Consider the following 17,770-nt stretch of genomic DNA (forward strand, 5'->3'; position numbering starts at 1 on the left):
ATTAATAATACTTGTGAGTTTATGGAGGACTGAACTTGCCAAAATCTGCAGTAAATCAAACAAATATAGTGAATTCAGGTAATCTTTGACATTTTTTGCAGTTTCGACTTCTATACTATACCTTTCTTAAATCCCTGAAATGTTGTCTAACCACACCAGAAGAAAGAATGATGGTATCATAGCCAGAGGAGACATGACACACCTGTTGGTGTTCATTGTGCTAAAAAAAATAATTTTATTGGCTTGTATTAGGTGCTTGCATGCCAAGAGCAATGTCACCATTAATGTTAAAAAGCATTGTGAAAAAATGAAAAGGACAGAACCCTGAATAAATATAGAATTCATAGAAACTTAATGAATGCACCAATGATAACTCAAGAATAACACTTGAGTTTATGTGTCCCAGATTACCCGAATTCACCCTTTATAAATGATTCAATAAATATGTTAATATGCCATTAAATGTACCAAAAACAAAACTGAAACTAAAAAGTCGTTAATTGATTGAATTAATTACGTCCTCCCAGGAGTCTGGCCTCATGTTTTTAGCCAAATTCCACATTAGTTTGGATGACAATGAGAAAATAAGACAAACACTTAATGTAAAATCTAAATAAAAGCTTTCCTCTACATGAATGAATGACTTTATTTTGACCCAAAAATTAAAAACATAATCAAAAACCAAAACAAAAGTCAGTGTCCAAAAAGCAGTCGAGAGAAGTAACACTTACATAACCCTACCCCTTTCTCACTTTCTCTAAACTCATATAGTATTTCAGCAAATTCTCAAATGCATTTACAATTAATAAAAAAATCAACTATCCAACTATAACTATATCATTTACCACGCAGCTTATTAAATAAATAACAAACCCAGTTTATAGAACACAACCTTTCCTTTTCCATATACCAGCCAGAAATATATTTTTTGTATTTTTTCTTAATAATTTATAATTGTGCTTTGTTTCAACTCAAGTCCACCCCGTACACTGAAACACACACACTCCTCTTAGTTGTCCAACACACTGTTTTATAAAACTTTCCACTAAAATCATAACCCCCCTCCCTGTCACACATTTTTTCTTTTAATGTTGCCCAGAATCAAGTTATTTCTTGCTTTAAACATGATTATTGCAGTTTTAAAAATCGACCAGGTTTATACATTTAAACGCACGTGATTCCAAAAACTGTGTTCGTGTGAGCCCTGTACGCTACGTTATGTACTTTCCTGATTGCTCCCTTTTGCATAATGGTTGTAAGTTGCGAGTTACAAGTGAAGGATAAAGAATGCGCAGTGATTTATGGTCCAGTATGTGTTTTGTTTCCCCCAGAACTGCGGCGCTCTTTGCCAGCCTTGCTCTAACATAATTGATCCGAGGTTTCCAGCAGATTTTATGGTTTCAAATCACTCCCATACATTTGTTTTCACGCACTCTTTCCACATTAACACTGTGATTCATCAACAACAATTATGATCACAACAACACAACAACGTTCATTTAGCTTTTGTTAACCGTTGTTTTAATCTAATTATTTCTGTTGTGACCTCTGTGTCATCTGAAAATAAACTTTTCTTTTTTTTGTCATGTATGTTAACAGTGGGTTTTATTTTCAGTCTGTGTCAGTGACATGAAAATGAATGATGATGGTTATTTTTATACACACTGCTGTAGGCCTGCAGTGATTCCTACACAGATTGTGAATAAAATGCCTACACACAGAATACTATCTGTTCTGGCAAGTTGTGATTTTGTCAGTGAATTGAATGACTCTGAACTGATGTCATTGTGCTTTACACCAACCGTTTACATTTTTTCTACAGTTAATGTTTTTTTTTTAAATTAGACTGCTGCTGTATGTTTCATTGTGATTAAACTAGGCCACTGCATGTAGTTCTGTATTGCTGCTCTATTTCCGAGTCGGCCTGCACCGGTCAGTGAATACTTGAAAATATTAGTGAATGCTGATCAGGGCCTCTAAATAATCTTGATGGGCCAATTTACAGGCTGTGTTTTGTGGCTCCAGACAGATTTTTGCGTCGTAAAACTGGTTTGGTGTCATGTTAAGTCTGTGTTAGATTAAAATACCACGGTCCTCTCCCTGTTTATGGAATTTTATTTTACTTTATCTAGTGAAACAAAACATGAGCGGTCAAAATGTTTTGTTTTTGTCTCCAAAACAGCTGCCTGTGCTGTGAAACTAATCTAAATCAGGAGGAAAACATTGAACTGTTAAATTACTTCCTGACACCTCCACCTGCTGGTGACAAAATTACACAACAGTATTCCCTGCTGCTAATTTAACCTGCGACCCAGGTAGAAAGAGAATTTCATGTTACAAGTTGTGAGATCTCTGCGGTAAAAAAAAAAAAAAGTTGAGTAGTTCAAGTATTTAATCAAGAGTCGAGACAGTGACTGGGTGAGTCCTGCACTTTTCCCTTATTTAAATATTGGAGAGGCTGCTGATATCAAAATCTGTCAGACTGATATTTCTCTGTGGCGTTCAGGGCGGGCAGTGAAGTCTGAGTGATTAATTAGGATGTTTATAACGATGGAGGTTTCTTATCTGTCGCAGACGACTTACATTTTGTTCTTTAGATGAAGAGATCCAGGGAAAAAAGACGATTTGTATCTTTTTCAGTAAATTACCATTATCATAATGGCTGTTTGATAATGTCAGACACAGCTTCTGTTTCTCTTCAAGATTCCATCCACAAAAGAGTCGCACAAAATTACAAGGAGTTTGAACAGATCCAACAAATATCGACATCAATATTTTGTGGATTAACTGAAAAAAATGTCAGATAAAAAGAGAAAATCCTCAAATTTGAGAGATTGTTTGAATGTTTTTTTCTCGATAAACGACATAAATAAAGCAAAAATGAAAATAAATATTAATCCAACGGGAGGTGAAGTGGTGTTTACTGTCTTCAGAATGAAATCAATCACACTTGACCAATTCACAGTCCCGTTAAACGTATTTCAGGTTGACAAGAACAAGTGTTAGTTTAAAAAAAAGTGACAGAAACAGGTTATTGTTATCTAAAATAACTTGTGTTTCCAAAGAGGCACCACGCTGGTATGAAATATATACACACTGTGAAGTCAGTGGAGCGTCCCGTCGTTACACAGCAGCAGGTAATCCCTCACAGAGCTGGGAATGTCCAGTTCACTGACCGCTGAGTAACATCGGGCTCCGAGGCGCAGGCGTAGGGCGCATCGACAGAGATGCTGCAGAGAGCGAGGCTGACCGCTCCGCTGACGCACCAGGTCGAAGAAGGATCGGTGCTCCTGAGGCAGGGAGGGAAAAAACAAAAACAAGTGTAAAAAAAAAAACAAAACTTGAGCATCAGACCGTGAACACGCAGGGGAGAAGGTGATTTAACACTGCCGGCGGCTCACCTCGTACAGCTCGACGGGCAGAGAGTCCATCCACTCACAGGGAGGGATGGAGGTGTATGTGTTCAGCATCACTTCCAGAGTGGCAGCAGAGAGGAAACACTGCTTCAGCATCTGGAGGAGAGGAGAGAAAAGTGACACATCTGTCCAACTTTAAAGAACATCCCATGTTTAAAGATCTTTCTTTAGATTGAGATTTAGATTTTTCTGCTTTGACCTTTGCTGAAACAGGCTTTGCTCCATAGTTCAGAAGTGACCGAGCTATTGCGTCCGGTTGCTGGTCCGGGTAATCTTCAACCACCTTCAACGACAAGCAGAAAAGCAAAACAAAAACAAAAACAAAAACATGACCTCTACTTGATCTTTTGGAGTCTAAATCACCCTTAAAGTCCAGCCAGTCCTCATGATCTACCTGTAACAGACAGTCCATTGGTGTGTATCCTGCACAGTTGACAACATCTGCCCTGGCCCCATGCTGCAGGAGGACCTTCACAATCCTGGAGCTGCAGTTTGCACATGCATTGTGGAGGGGTGTGTGCTGCTTCCTGCCTGCCGTCCAGGGGTCGGCGCCCGCGGCCAGCAGCTTCTGAATCACGCGCAGATAGCGCCCGGCCTCGGAGGGCCTCTCTGCGCCGGAGCACGCAGCGTTCAGAGGGGTCTCCCCCTCTCGGTTCGTGGCCAGCACATCAGCTCCGTGGCCGAGGAGGAGCTCCACGTGCTCCTCGAGGCCTCGCCGTGCGGCCACGTGTAGAGGGGTGAGCCTGGACTCCTTCGTCCTCATGTTGACCTCAGCACCTCCATCCAACAGCAGCTCGGCACACCTGGAACAAGAGGCACAGATTCTGATCATCACACCATGTACCTGCATTAATATCTAATATTCTCTCTCTTGGTGAGCCAATTCTGCCTTTTATAGGAAAATGATGATTTCACAAGACTTTTATTACTGCAGTAGGAGGAAATTACATTTAAAGTTGAACATTTTGCTCTGCGAGAAAAGATTAACATAAAACTCATCTTTAGTTATCACACAGATGAAACTGGAGATAATAAAGAACAGATTATTGACGATGATGTGTCTAATCTTTTTACTCACTGGAATGACTGAGCAGATGTGCACAGGTGGAGAGCAGCACTGCCGTCTGCAGCCAGCAGGTCAGGGTCTGCTCCGTGAGACAGCAGTAGCCGGACGCAGACAGCGTGGCCGCCTATACAGGCATCGTGGAGGGCGGTGTTTCCCCCGGGGTCAGCGTTCACCTCCGCCCCACGAAACAGCAGCTCCTCCACACAACCTGTGTGACCTCTGCTGGCAGCCAGACGCAGAGCCGATGTCTGCTTCACCTTGGAGCTCAGCGTCCACATGCCTGATGGAGAAACAGTAAGTATCATTGTAGACTAATATTAGTATGTGTGTGTGATAATCAGAAACAGGTCCTGAGCACATACCCATCTCTGGAGTCCACACCATCTCCTCATGCACTGTTTCCATCAGGGCGTTGACCATACCAGGGTCCTTCAGCACCGCATACACTCCTTTCATATCCCCCCACATGAAGGTGTTGTGGACAGACATGTCTCTGCAGCGGACCTGAGGCGGAGGGGCCCGGACCTCCTGGAGGCGCCGCGGCTGCTGCTGCTGCCCGGGAGGAGGAGGAGGAGGAGGAGGAGGCCTGGGGGCCCGGGACAGCGGGGCCCTGGTCATAGATCTCCTGTGAGCCAAGGCCCGGCGGGCATCCTCCCACTCCTGAAGCTCCTGCTCCAGCCTGAGAGAGCGCAGCGAGGTAGAAGTGAACGGAAATGTGTCCTTTGACATGGCACCTTAAAGTGGGGCCGATCAGAGAGTTCACAACGCGACAAGGTGTAGAAAGAAGACAGGTTTTAGAATAAACATGTGAGCCTGAAGTCAGCATAGAAATCTCTTCAAGCAGCAGTTTCTTGCCTTTGAAGCATCAGGCAGCACTGTACAGATTAATGTCAGCCTACAGCCTTTACAGTACTTCTGCTTTAACTCACCCTTTCCTGGAATTGCAGTGAGTCACAGAGGTCCGAGCTGTCGTCAAGTCAAAACTTTCACAAATTTCAAATCAGTCTAACTTTAATTTTATCCAAACTATCACAAGTTGAACTTCACATTAAATGCCCTTCATTCGTGGACACAGCCGCGAGATTGTTGCTCAAACATAGCTTCAGCACTAGTTATTAATAGAACAGAATGCAAGCTGACACTTGTATTACCCAAAATGGCCACCACGTGGCGGTGTTGGTCCGGGGGATGTGTCCCCCAAACAGCCATCTCCGAGCAAAGAACCAAGACATGTCGAGATACTTGAGGTAAAAAGTAATAATCAGGAAATAGCAGTGTGAAACCATCTTTGATTTCATGTATTTCCTCTCCTTCTCTTTCCTCTCTAACCATGGGAAAGAGTCTCAGAGGGAGACGGTGAGCAGTTTGTGGGATGGAGGAGGGAATCCTTGTACGAATACAATTTTAGGTATTTTATTATATTAAGAGACTCCATTCTTCAGCAGGTAAAACTGATGGGAGTTTTATGAAATATAATGCACCACTGGTTTCTGGCCAACAGATAATCTGGTATAGGTTGAGATTATATTCACAACTGGGTCTCTTTGTAGCATCTTCACCTTCATTTGTCCCATTTTTTTTTATTAAAACTTCCCAAATTTCTCATCCATCTTTAATTTTGTTTTCAAATTTCTGAGTTTGGTGTTGATACTTCCATTTTTTTCAACTTTCAGGTTAACGACCCTGACCGTGGCGTAGCAAGTGGGCCCTCCTTCTCAGTTTGAGACTGTCAAAGCACAAATACAAACCAGCTGTGGCAGGCTGTAAGAGGGAGTTGAAGGTCCTGGTTCAGATAAAGGACCTCAAGCCACAACACAAAGGATGGATATCCACTGCTCACTGCTAAACCGTTGTCCACCGCAGACCTGGCTAGAGGCAGATAAACATGAAACATCCTTTTGCACACTCTCTGGTGTGTTTGAGTACGATGATCGAATGGCCTTTGACATCTGGAATGCCCCCAGCATGATCCGGATGCTAGTGGAGAAGATGTCTGGGGGATCAAAGTTTTTAGATGCTGCTGTTATGTTTCGATTATCATAAATCATTGAGCTGGTTCCAGAAAGACAAAGCGCTGCCCCAGCCACTGTGGCGGTTGCAGATGGGGTGACCGGTGATCCAGATAAGGTTGCTGCAGTGGCCCGATGGCATGTAAACAAAATGGAAATTATATTATGCCGTTTAACGTGTAATAGGCGGTTTCTTTGTGGGTTTTATGAACTCACCTTCCCTTTAAAACTCCTGGGCTGCGCAGTTGACTGAAGAGAAGAGAGGCTGGGTGGAAGTATGTGACGCAGCTTTCCAGGGACATAAAGACTTTAACAGAGCTTTTATTTTAGAAGTAGATGCAACTCATGGTGGGTTGGGAGAAGACCTGTCTCAAGAGCGATCCATCCCCTTGAATTTCGCCTATGAAAAATAGAGGAATGTGCAGAGTTATAGGTACTGCTGAAGTAGGGCTGTTGCAGAAAATCATTTGTTGGAGCAAGACTGCATAGTGTATACAGACAATAATCCCCTCAGTCAGTTTTCAAGGAGCAGATGGACAACAGTGAGCCTCATAATTGGCAAATTATGACCTAGAAAGCAAATACAAACCAGGCCGAGCAAATCCGAATGCAGATGCTTTCACTGGCAAGAAATGGGAGCTCGGAGCAGACCGTCGCTCTGCCTCCAATATTTATCCTCTCAGAGGAGCTTAGGTGTGCAGTACAAAAGCAACACTCAGCGCTGACCTCTCAAAACTGTGTATCCCAGGCTGTAACAGTGTCTCCTCGGGGAGCTGCAACTAACCGCAGGCGGAGGACCAAGAAGTTTCACTTCTTTTAGGACTGACAGCGACAACCAATTAAGGAAGAGAGGCAGAAAACATCACCCAGTGGGATCGATTAGGTGAAAAAGAAGATGTTCTTTATTGGCAGGTGGAGTCACAAGGAGGGGGGGACCAGCTTGAAATCTGTTTGTGCTACCACAAAAGCAGCAGAGGGACATCCTCCACAGCTTCCATGACAACCACGGCCACCAACGTGTGGAACAGGCCTGGTTAGGAGGAGATGCTGCTGGCCAGGTACGAATGACGCTACCAAGGCTCCCTGCAGGGCTTGTGAACGCTTCAGACTCTCAAAATATGTTATTGGTGTACAACTAAAGTCATCCATGCGTCATTTAAAGGCATTAAGGTTTTATAATCAAGGTATTTATTGTTTGAGTTATGTATGGGGTGTTTTCTGATAAATAATCATCAGTAATGTGGATGACGGAGAATGGAACAGTCTGATTGTGTCACATTACTTTACTGTGATGTGGCCTTTAAAAGCGCAATATAAGAACTGCCCACCTGTCAAATTAATTAGTTAATTAGTATCACTAACCACTAACTGCTGCTAACTGTAGCTTCCTTAGCTAGTTAGCTCAGAGATCCGTGCAGCTAGCGGTCTGGACTCAGGGCCCACAGCACCGGGGGAGTGTTAGTTTATACTAGCACATATCTGTGACGAGGTGTATAATATCGATTTATTGCCCAGAACTAATTATCGGTGTTCTAATAGTGGGGGTTGACTTTCCCTTTTCCTTCCTTTTAGAGTTAGAGTATACTATGTTCTGGGTATGCTAAGTCAGTTATGGCAGTTAACCCACAGTAGCCTATTTTGTTGACCCCCCCTGTGTCTCATCTTAACCATTAATTCCATGTATTCGCCATTCTATGCCGTGAAAATTGTTTTAATTCAACATAATGGCACAGAAAAGACAATTCACCCGTTGCGGTTTAGCGAAAAACAACGAAAACGGAAGTTGGCTAGCGTGATTAGTAGTGAGTCATCTCGTTTTGCCTCAACACTCTTTGTAACAACACTCCGACGTCATCACGTCGTGTTTGAACGTGGCGGCGCGGCGCCGAGCAGCAGCACAGCCCACCTAAAGTTTTCATGTAGCTCGTTGGCTAGTACCGTTTTCTTGTCAATGTACTGTAAAAACAACGGTTAATTTATTTTTACGTTGTTACTGAATGGCATTCGATGTCTCAATAAGTTTAGTGCACCCGTCCAATCTGATCAAACACGGTTGTCATCGCGATATCTCATGACTGCGATGGTAAGTGACCCAGTCCGGCAAACTAACAACAATCTGAGCTAAGTTAGCTAGCACATGCTAACAAGCAACACAGGTGACACCTTTTTCTAGTTCAGGCCGAATGTATCTGCTAAATCTGTACGTTTATTGCTGCTCATGCTGTGAAGACATTCCATCAGTGTGTTTACTCTGTTACAGACCTGCAAATTAAGTGGCCTGTTCAGTATTGGCGAGGACTTTGATGATGAGGTGATGCCCAGCAGACACCAACACACCTGATTTCAACTGATACTTAACTGTCTGTTCAGTTTCTGTAACTTAATGGTGCTCCTTCTGTTCCCCCTATCTTACACTGTGTGTGTGTGTGTGTGTGTGTGTGTGTGTGTGTGTGTGTTTCCCAGGACCTGCTGGGGACAGACTGGGCTGTCCGCTCAGCGTCTGGGCCAGCCGATGTGGCAGCTGCTGTGTCATCTTGTGCTCTGCGGGCCTCCTCTGCTGCTCACAGAGAGCAGGAGAAAAATTGCCTGGTGCAGACCGAGGAGAGATCAGCTGCCCTGTGTAATGGGACAGCATCAAGGAGCAGCACACACACTGCTGCTGGACAAACTGTTGCTCTGCGTTTCAGACAGCTCTCCTCCTCCTCAGCTCAGCCTCGCCCCACGCTGAATCACTCTGAGCCTAATTTGGCATTGGCACAGATTCGTGCTGACACAGACGGGCCGCAGAGGCCCTGCGTGGCTCAGGATGATTTTGATGATTGGGATGTTGACCTGGCAGACCTCGACGAGTGTGACCGCCAGCATGGGCAGCTGCTTCAACCTCCTGCCCCACCTGCGCTCGCCTTGGAGCCCGCTTCCTCTGCCAAAACGTTACGACCCCCGACCTGTGGAGGGATTCAGACACGGCCGGATCAGAGCACTGCACGCCACAACCAACCTCCTCAGACTCTTTCCACTCCTTTTAGATCTCCAAATCTCCGACCTGCCCCGCCGCGGACTCCTACTGTATTCCGTGGCCTTACTGCAACCTCCCCGGCCCCCAGCCCCAGTCCCAGGACCTTCAACAGGCCCCAGCAGACACAGAGACCACGGTCAACTCCAGCATCCTCCCCTCAGGCACGTAGCCTCTTTGAAACAGTCTCGCCAGCACCGTCCCCCTCCTCCTCCTCCACTCCGAGCTCTCATCCCCTTCACACACCGGTTCTCACCAACCGCCTGGTCCAGTTGGTATCTGCCTCCAATAAGCTCCCCAAGAAGAGACCCCGCTCTGAGCCTCACCGATCCAGGACGCGGCGCTTCCCTGGCCCCGCTGGACTCCTGCCAGAGCAGGTTGGTCTGACCCAGCGCTGGCGCTTTTTCGTCACCTCAGATCTAATGAAATGACAGTCAAGGAAATCTAACAGCGATGTGTTTGTTTTTCCACCATGATGCCAGGTAATAATTTGATTCTTCTCTCTCAGCCGCAGGGTCAAATCGTTGACAAAATAGTTGTTTGTGTTCCTGTGACTCCTGCTCACGGTGCAGTGGCCCGACCACCAAGCCAGGTAATAACAACAACGAAACAGACCCAGGGAAGCTTATTTTTACTGGATCAGGATTTTGTTCATCTTCCACAAAACGATCTTACTTGTGATGGATCAATCTGTTGATTCTTTTCTTGATGAATCCTTAAATTGTTAGATCTGTAAAATGTCCTAAAAACTGCCCGTCACAATTGTCCAAAGCCCAAGTAGACATATTTAAATGACTCATTTTGTTAAAACAAGAGTTCAAAACCAAAATGTTCAGTTAGAAGTCAAAGAAAAATCTCAAAAGTATCCACACTGGAGAAGCTGGAACCAGTCAGTTATTTAATAATGTACTTAAAAAAATGGTCTTAATTGATTTCCAATGCTCTAGTGGTGCGTCCTGTCTCGAATTCTCTCCTCTGTAGTAGAAATCCCCCTACATTGACTTGCAGTCAATGTTGCATTCATGTCCATCGAGGGAATTCCTGCTTTGAGATTGAGATGTATTTTTTAAACATTTTTATCATCAATGGGGCCAAGTGCCCTTGACGACACGCTTGCCCCCTCCTCATCCTCTCTCCCAGTGCGTGTTGGGATAAGCTTTGGCTCTCTGCAACACTGAACATCGTAAGTGATACAGGAAACTGATCGAAGAGCAGTCACAGAATTGATGTTTTTATTAAGTTATCGTGACAAGAGCAGCAACAGCTGACTAAACATATGGCTCAGGCACATCTCCTTGTTCTTTTGCTTGAGAAACATGAGGAGCAGTAACTCATAATTTTCCCGTCTGCAGTTGACAGGACGAGATTCTTTCATGACGTTTGTTTAGGCTTTCTCAACAGCTCATCGAAACATCTGTGGGCTTTACAATTTTGTAATTACAGTTTGCTGCGTGACATTTGTGACATGACTGACTGTGTGGCTGCGCAAAAACAGACATTAAAGTGTTCAAGCCTGCATTTAATGTGAATTTCAGCCACCCTGTAAGAGAGATAAAGAATTTATAGTGAAAACATAAACCTGATATTTTCACTGCTGGTGGGCACAGTGTGATGTCGTTAAAGGATGCTATTATCACGATTAGTAGCAACAGTAAACAAAGAGAATGCCATACATATTTATTACCACAAAGTAGAAAGTAAGGAAAAGAAACGTAATTAAAATGTCTTGCATAATACATCCTAAAACTAATAAACAATAAGATTAAAGGAAAGCTTATGCCTTCTAATATTACCATCTCTGAGCATAATTCTCTAAAAGGCCGAGGGTTTTAAACAAAGAATGCCATCACTGCGTATAAACCGTTTTCTTTAAAGGGTTCCAGCTCCCAGAATGATGAAGAGGACTTCAGCGGCGGTGCCTGGGCAGCGATGAAGTCAGAGATGGGACTGGATGAGAGGAACCCGTCGTGCTTCCTGCACTCTTACAGCGTCGTCATGGTGCTCCGAAAGGTGATCTTCCACGACCACGACACAATATCTTCAGTTACAAACATAAATGCATCATGAGAGAAAAATGTCGTCAAACTGTTTCCCAGTTAAAGGTCATCGAACAATTCAGGAATTATTTTTTAAATTCCTCTCAATTCAAGTATGTTGTTATTTAGGTCAAGCAGTGTGATTAGTATTTATCCTCCATCATCACAGACTGTGTGTCACTGCTGGAGGTCTATTGACATAATCAGGACAAATGCAGGAGCTGTACGAGAGGTGTTTTGTAATTATAAACAGTACGATCACTCATCCATCACTCTAATGGAGTCTCTGCTGTTATTCTTCTCTCCCCGTGGGTCGTACTCTGCGGAATAACTTACCGATATTTCCGAGCATTAGTCATTTGGGGCATTTAAACATGTTTGTTTCTGTCCTGGCTGTTGACACAGGCTCCGTTTTTACCAGCACAGTCAGTGGCAGGACACTGGCTGAGCTCGTTCAGGTTGAGCCGTTTAATTCTCTGTTTGTGTGGTTAAACACATGAACACACAGCTCTCCTCACATGTTCCCTGATCCCAACAGTAACCACTGCTCACCGATGTTCATATCAGCATCAGTAAATGTCTGTTCACATGAGCGATAATTTGATAAACTGAACGACCTCTTGAATTTGAATGTATAAATAATCTTTAGTGGTGTGAAAACAACCACCAGATGTCTGAGAGGAAGGAATTTTACCACTTCTACAAATGGACCACTTAAAATGATAATCTAAATGGTTGTGAAACTGTTATTTGAATAAACTTGTCAATAGAAATGTTAAAAAACTTATAGGAACAAAAAAATATTTGCTACAAGAACGGTTGTTTTACTTGTTTTCTTAAAAGTATTACTGAGAAATGTTTCTTTTCCCAGCTTGAGTCAAATGTTAGGGGGTTTTTATGACTGATCTAATTTAAAGATTATTTTCTTGAATAATGAAATGATCATTTTGTCTATAAAACATAAGAAAATTGCTTTTACAAGTCCAAAATCCCCAAATATTCATTTTTTTACTATCATATATAATGAAGAATAGATCAAAATCTGTACATTTGAGTTACTTGAAGAGGTAAATATTTGTCATTTTTGCCTGAAAAATTACTGAAAAGATGAATTTATTATGAAAATAGTTGCCTATTAAAGGATAACTCTTTAAGGATGTACCCTTTTAAGTTTTAGAAAATCAATGAATCTATGAATTGATATCACAATAAGATGTTTACATTGAGTCTTTTGATAATTTGATGGTCTTTTAAAAAGAAAAAGGAGGAGGAAAGGGTTTGTATTAATACACATTTTAGTTTCACGTTTAATAAATTACTGAATTACTCAAATTTGAAGCGCAAGGACTCAGCCAAGGACATAGATGTGTTTGAGTCCGTCTTCATTTTGCTTTTTAAAAGACTTTGAAGATATTCGTGTTATTGTTGATCTAATAAAACTGTCTGTGGATTATAATGAATCTACTGAATGCCAACAGCACTCACCAATTACTGAATGCAAGCCGGTCGCTGTGCAGACCTGTCCGTTATGAATAATTTCCTCACGCCTCCACTCATTTTCTTTCTCCACTCTGTTCATGCTGTTGCCTTGAATCGACCATTACATCTGCAGAAATGTTAACACGGTACAGTAATGTGGGTGGAAATCAATGGCGGCTTTAAACTCTAATATAATGTTTGTTTTCCCTCATTACTACAGGCTGCACTGAAACAGCTGGCTAGAAACAAAGTGCCCAACATGGCTGTGCTCCTAAAGAGCATCATCCACACTCACGCTGATGCCAAAGCCGTGTTTAAAGACCCAACAGGTAGCAGATGCACTCACACTGTAACATCTCGATGCTGGTGAAAACACTTCAAGCTCCAAAGGAACGGTGTTAAGTGACGGTGAATAAAGAGGTTGTGCTGAAGCTGTGAGCTGCTTCGCATTTGACATTTGCTCACTGACTCAACTCACCTGACTGAGCTCTACATGGTACAGGGGCAGAGTTCAGCCATGGTAACAGGCTTGATTACACACCCGGATATACTGTATGCTTATATACAATATCCACTCACATCTGTTCTGCAACAGGAAGCCTCCCTGTCTCCTCCTGGTCCTGTCTTAAGTCCTCAACCCTTGTTTTCTGATCCAGCTCTTAGCTGAGCTGGTTGCCATGGCCCCCAGAGAGCAGCCACAGGGGGTGCACTGATTATTAACACTCAGCCGTGGATGTTTTACTCAACACCGGACTTAAGTGCTTATTAGTGATTCAATTGCCATAGATTGGCATCAGCAGTGGGAGGGTGTTAAGTGCCTCCGACACCATGAGGGACCGTTCTGTCAGTAATGTGCCTCCCACCTGCTTAAAGGTCCGCAGCTTTTTCTTCCTGCAGTCAGCCCGGTGGTGATTACAGGCTAGTGTTGGAAAAGATGAGTCGATTAATCCGTCGGCAGGATAGTTAATCACCTACTTAATGGCTTGAGTTATTTATCTCGCAGAAATGCGAATAATTTTTTTGCGTCTGGGCTCTTAAATACATTTTTGTTCTAGTTCTGACAGCTTTTTAAAGAAATAAAGCTTATAGGCTCACTGCTTATAGGTATCGAAGTTTCGATGCTTCTGATAACTTTAAAAAAGTGTCTTCGTTGGCTGTGGGAAACATTTTTGCGCATTCTGGATATTTCCTTGTCCCACATTGACATCGTTTATTAGCCCCTACCTCTAAAGTTAACCATAACCTAAACCAAGCCAAAGATGCATTTGTTTTTAAACAGACATTTGCGCTGACAAAAGGCTGCATTGTGAACGGAGTAGTATACGACACCTGTCACTGCAGGATACCACTAGACACACCAGAGAACTCAGTCCACCTTTGTTGTTCCGTCTGCTGCCGACATGCTCACTGACCCCCGATCAAGTCACGTCCCGATACTTGGCCCTACACTGCCCCTGCGGTGCATCTTGCAGACGTGTAGTGTTGATTTCTGAGGATGTGTACAAAGGATGCTCCAAACTGATGCAGGACACACGAGGCAGCCATCATGCATAGGCGAATGGGTTGTTAAAAATTTGTATCTCTCCAGTCTTATAGCGAGGCAGGCCTAACTGTCCTCACTGCAATAGTTTAAAACTGAAATGTGTCTTCTTAAAAATAGCAATACATGCCCAGACACCTCTGGATTGAATATATCTTTAATGATATTCAATTTTGGAGGTCTAACAAACTGTTTATAATCCTTTGGACTGAAGGGGAGATTCAGGGAACAGTGCATCGGCGTCTCCTAGAAGACCGAGTGGATGAGCTGAAGGTCGGAGCTGTGCTGCTGCTCAAACAAGTAAGACTCACCGCTATCGTTTCTTACAGCTTTTTTTTTTTTTTTTTTTTTTTTTTTTGTCAAGTATTTCAGCTCAAACTAAATGTTCAACGGATTCAAAGACAACTTCTCTGCTCCCTCTGTGGTCAGGTGGGTGTGTTTTCCCCCTCCCATCGAAACCATTACCTGAATGTGACGCCCAACAACCTGCTGAGGATCTACGCCCCTGATGGAGTCAGTCTGACCTCCACTCGGCTGCCTCCGCTCATCCTGGTGAGCTCCACGACTGTCAGCTGAAAACGAGAATAGAACGTTCCAACAGATATTAAAACTGTCAACCTGTCAGCTGTCCCCGCAAGACATCTTTGTTTCGTTCTCCATCCAGGAGCCGATGTTGCCGTCACCCGCTCGGTCTTCCCGTGTCCTCCGGGAGCCCGTGTCTCGGATGCATCTGGTGTTTGACGAGGAGGATGACGAGGGACAGGAGGGGGAAAAATGCACAGAGGGAGGCGAAGACCCCCAAACCCCAAGAGACACTAAAGCAGGCTCAAGCAGAGGCCCCCAAGAGCCTGCAGGGAACCCAGCGCCACAGGACTCAGGCTGGGATGCAGGTGGGGTAATAACATGGTGATGAGAGAGAGAGATTATTCTAGTCACATCTTAGGTTTGCCGAATGTCACACTCCAGGAAAATTAAGTTTTGCTGAATAAAACAGCAACACCGCCTGGCAACATTTTGAGCCATTAATATTTGACTCACTGACCCCAAACCCAATCTGACCAGAGCAAAACAAAGAGGCTTCCGATAGCATCGTCCTGCACCGGAGCTGCAGCCAGACAGTTTTTTACATTTTGATTAAGCTGTTTGTTTTTAAATTATTCAGTCAGTAAAACGTCAAAAAAACAGATGCACAAGATGGTTCACAATACGAGGCAGCTGAGCCTGATTTTTTTTTTTTTTATTTTAAGTTACACGCTTTGTCAATCAGCAGCCAAATCATACATTTCCATCGATATGGAACCTAAAGATGAGTAAAGTTAAGTGTTTTTAGCGACAATAGTGAAACGACTGAAGGTTGATTCATACAGCAGCTTTTACAGAACAATGTCACGAAGTGCTGAACAAGTATAATTAATGGAAACATCAGACCAAAAAGAAAAGTAAATTGGGGGGTTTTCAAACTTGTTACTCAACAAATTAAATTGCTTAATTATTGAAAGTGCTGGAGTGAGAGAACAAAAAAACAAACAATAACAGATGTAGCTATGTATTTCAACACAGAAAAATAAGCAAAAAGATCAAAACGTTCCCATTTTAACAATTCCATTAACAGATCAGAAATTATAAGTATCAGAAAGAATAAGGTTTGTTCCTCAGATCATGAGGAGCTCAAATTCACCTGTTGAACACATCAATCATCAATCAATGAAACGTTATCTATACAGCACCTTTGAAACAAATCAAGTACTTTGAAAAAATGGGTAGTGCGTGTGTGTTTGGGTAAATCGGAGGCATAAGGACTATTTGATTGCAGTCCATTGATTGTACAGGGGATAAACAGTTTTAAGTAGCAGCGTGATCTTTCCCTCGGCCACATTTGACATTTTTTAACGCCAGTAATGGATCACATCTGTCTGACAATTTTGAATTTGTTGGTCAATGACTGTAACAGCCCTTTTTTATATGATCTTGTGTTTTGCAAACCGCATCAGGAGACTGCAGCAAGCATTTTTGATGTTTTGTAGAACAGTGAATAATTGAGCCTTGTATCTTTTAAGCTATCAAATAAAGGAAACAAATGCCCCCAAAAGTCTTTAACAATCCTAGGTTTGTACTGTCACCACCACGTCAGTTGAATCTGATGCCAGTTCCACATTGTTTGATGTTCCTCTTTCTCTCATGCAGACGATGACCTGGATGAGCTCCTGGGAGAGTTACCTGAGGACACCTACAGCCTTTGACGAAACGTTAAGTCAGCAAACCTTCCGCACGGACTGACTCGAGTTATTTCACGACTGACTAACGTTGAAGATGTTCTCCTTTGTTTTCTCTGACATAACGTCTCGGACTACTAAAGAACCGAAAATGTGTGTATGTTGTACTTTTTTTTTGTGCTCTGCCTGGTTCATTAAAACCACATTGAAGTTAATTTGTTGCTGCCGTGTCATTTCTATGCATCGCTGATGATTGATGTGTAACTCGAAGCCAACACATGCTTCGTAATTAATTACAAAGCTTTGAAAATCAGCTCGTTTTTTGTCTGAGTGTGAGCACCAACAATGAGATCCCCCTCATGCTGCTCATCCATTTTTGCGTTTTGCTTCAGTGACCTTGAAATGGAGGACTAATCTCCACCACAGTGATTTGCCTAATTATGCAAACTGAAAGCGAGGTGAGGCTTCTTTGTCTGTTTCATATTTATCTTCCTGCCTGTCCTTGCCCTCGACTTTCAGCGGTGTCTGTTTCCGCGAGCCTTGGAGTGGAGTGGATAATCTGTGACCCTGGGCTTGTTTACCATGCACTAAGAGGTGTATCTGAGAGTTTTTCGGGGGGCTGGGATTGCAGAGAAGTAGTTTTCAGAGTCCCATGTGGTTTCCCCGCCTGACCAAAAAAAAAGAAAGTGTTTACTCAGCCCTGTTTGCAGAGAGCATCAGGGTGGAGTCGCACTGTGACTAACAGGCTCTTATGGAGGCTTTCCCGACAGAATCTGAGCCCCAGATCCAGACTCCTCCACTCCTCTGGCTCACTGTAACAGATTCAGGTTAATCCTCTGTCTCTTTGTCATTTTCGGTACAAACGCAGCTGCTACAATCGCCTGGCTTATCTTTGGAGGAGTGAGAATGGTGATGATCATCGCCAAATGCTCTTTGCTCTTAGCTGATTGGCTGAACTACAGTTTCCAGCACACTTGGACTGTGACACATTCTCTTTT

General features: G+C 43.3%; 2 protein-coding genes across 4 annotated transcripts; one reads left to right on the forward strand and one right to left on the reverse strand.

Moving 5' to 3' along the window:
• Positions 1–626: 626 nt before the first annotated feature.
• asb16 (ankyrin repeat and SOCS box containing 16) lies at positions 627–5,582 on the reverse strand. 2 transcript variants are annotated; one of them, XM_030408817.1, is made up of 7 exons: positions 5,412–5,582; positions 4,845–5,216; positions 4,495–4,762; positions 3,811–4,219; positions 3,616–3,699; positions 3,402–3,512; positions 627–3,290 (listed from the first exon to the last, which is right to left on the reverse strand). In XM_030408817.1, exons 2-7 carry the CDS (start codon positions 5,209–5,211, stop codon positions 3,105–3,107), a joined length of 1,425 nt encoding a protein of 474 aa, XP_030264677.1. In that variant the 5' UTR covers positions 5,212–5,216; positions 5,412–5,582; the 3' UTR covers positions 627–3,104. The 2 variants fall into 2 exon arrangements, with proteins under 2 accessions (XP_030264677.1, XP_030264676.1); XM_030408816.1 differs by having other exon boundaries at positions 3,616–4,219.
• A 1,938-nt stretch (positions 5,583–7,520) lies between these two features.
• On the forward strand, positions 7,521–16,987 carry hrob (homologous recombination factor with OB-fold). 2 transcript variants are annotated; one of them, XM_030408813.1, is made up of 10 exons: positions 7,521–7,549; positions 8,733–8,802; positions 8,955–9,881; positions 10,013–10,096; positions 11,380–11,514; positions 13,240–13,348; positions 14,774–14,859; positions 14,989–15,111; positions 15,224–15,449; positions 16,744–16,987. In XM_030408813.1, exons 1-10 carry the CDS (start codon positions 7,536–7,538, stop codon positions 16,797–16,799), a joined length of 1,830 nt encoding a protein of 609 aa, XP_030264673.1. In that variant the 5' UTR covers positions 7,521–7,535; the 3' UTR covers positions 16,800–16,987. The 2 variants fall into 2 exon arrangements, with proteins under 2 accessions (XP_030264673.1, XP_030264674.1); XM_030408814.1 differs by lacking the exon at positions 7,521–7,549 and adding an exon at positions 8,340–8,574 and having other exon boundaries at positions 8,752–8,802.
• Positions 16,988–17,770: the final 783 nt, after the last annotated feature.

This window comes from Sparus aurata, chromosome 23 (genome assembly GCF_900880675.1).
Source record: "Sparus aurata chromosome 23, fSpaAur1.1, whole genome shotgun sequence".
In the NCBI taxonomy this organism is placed as follows: Eukaryota; Metazoa; Chordata; class Actinopteri; order Spariformes; family Sparidae; genus Sparus; species Sparus aurata.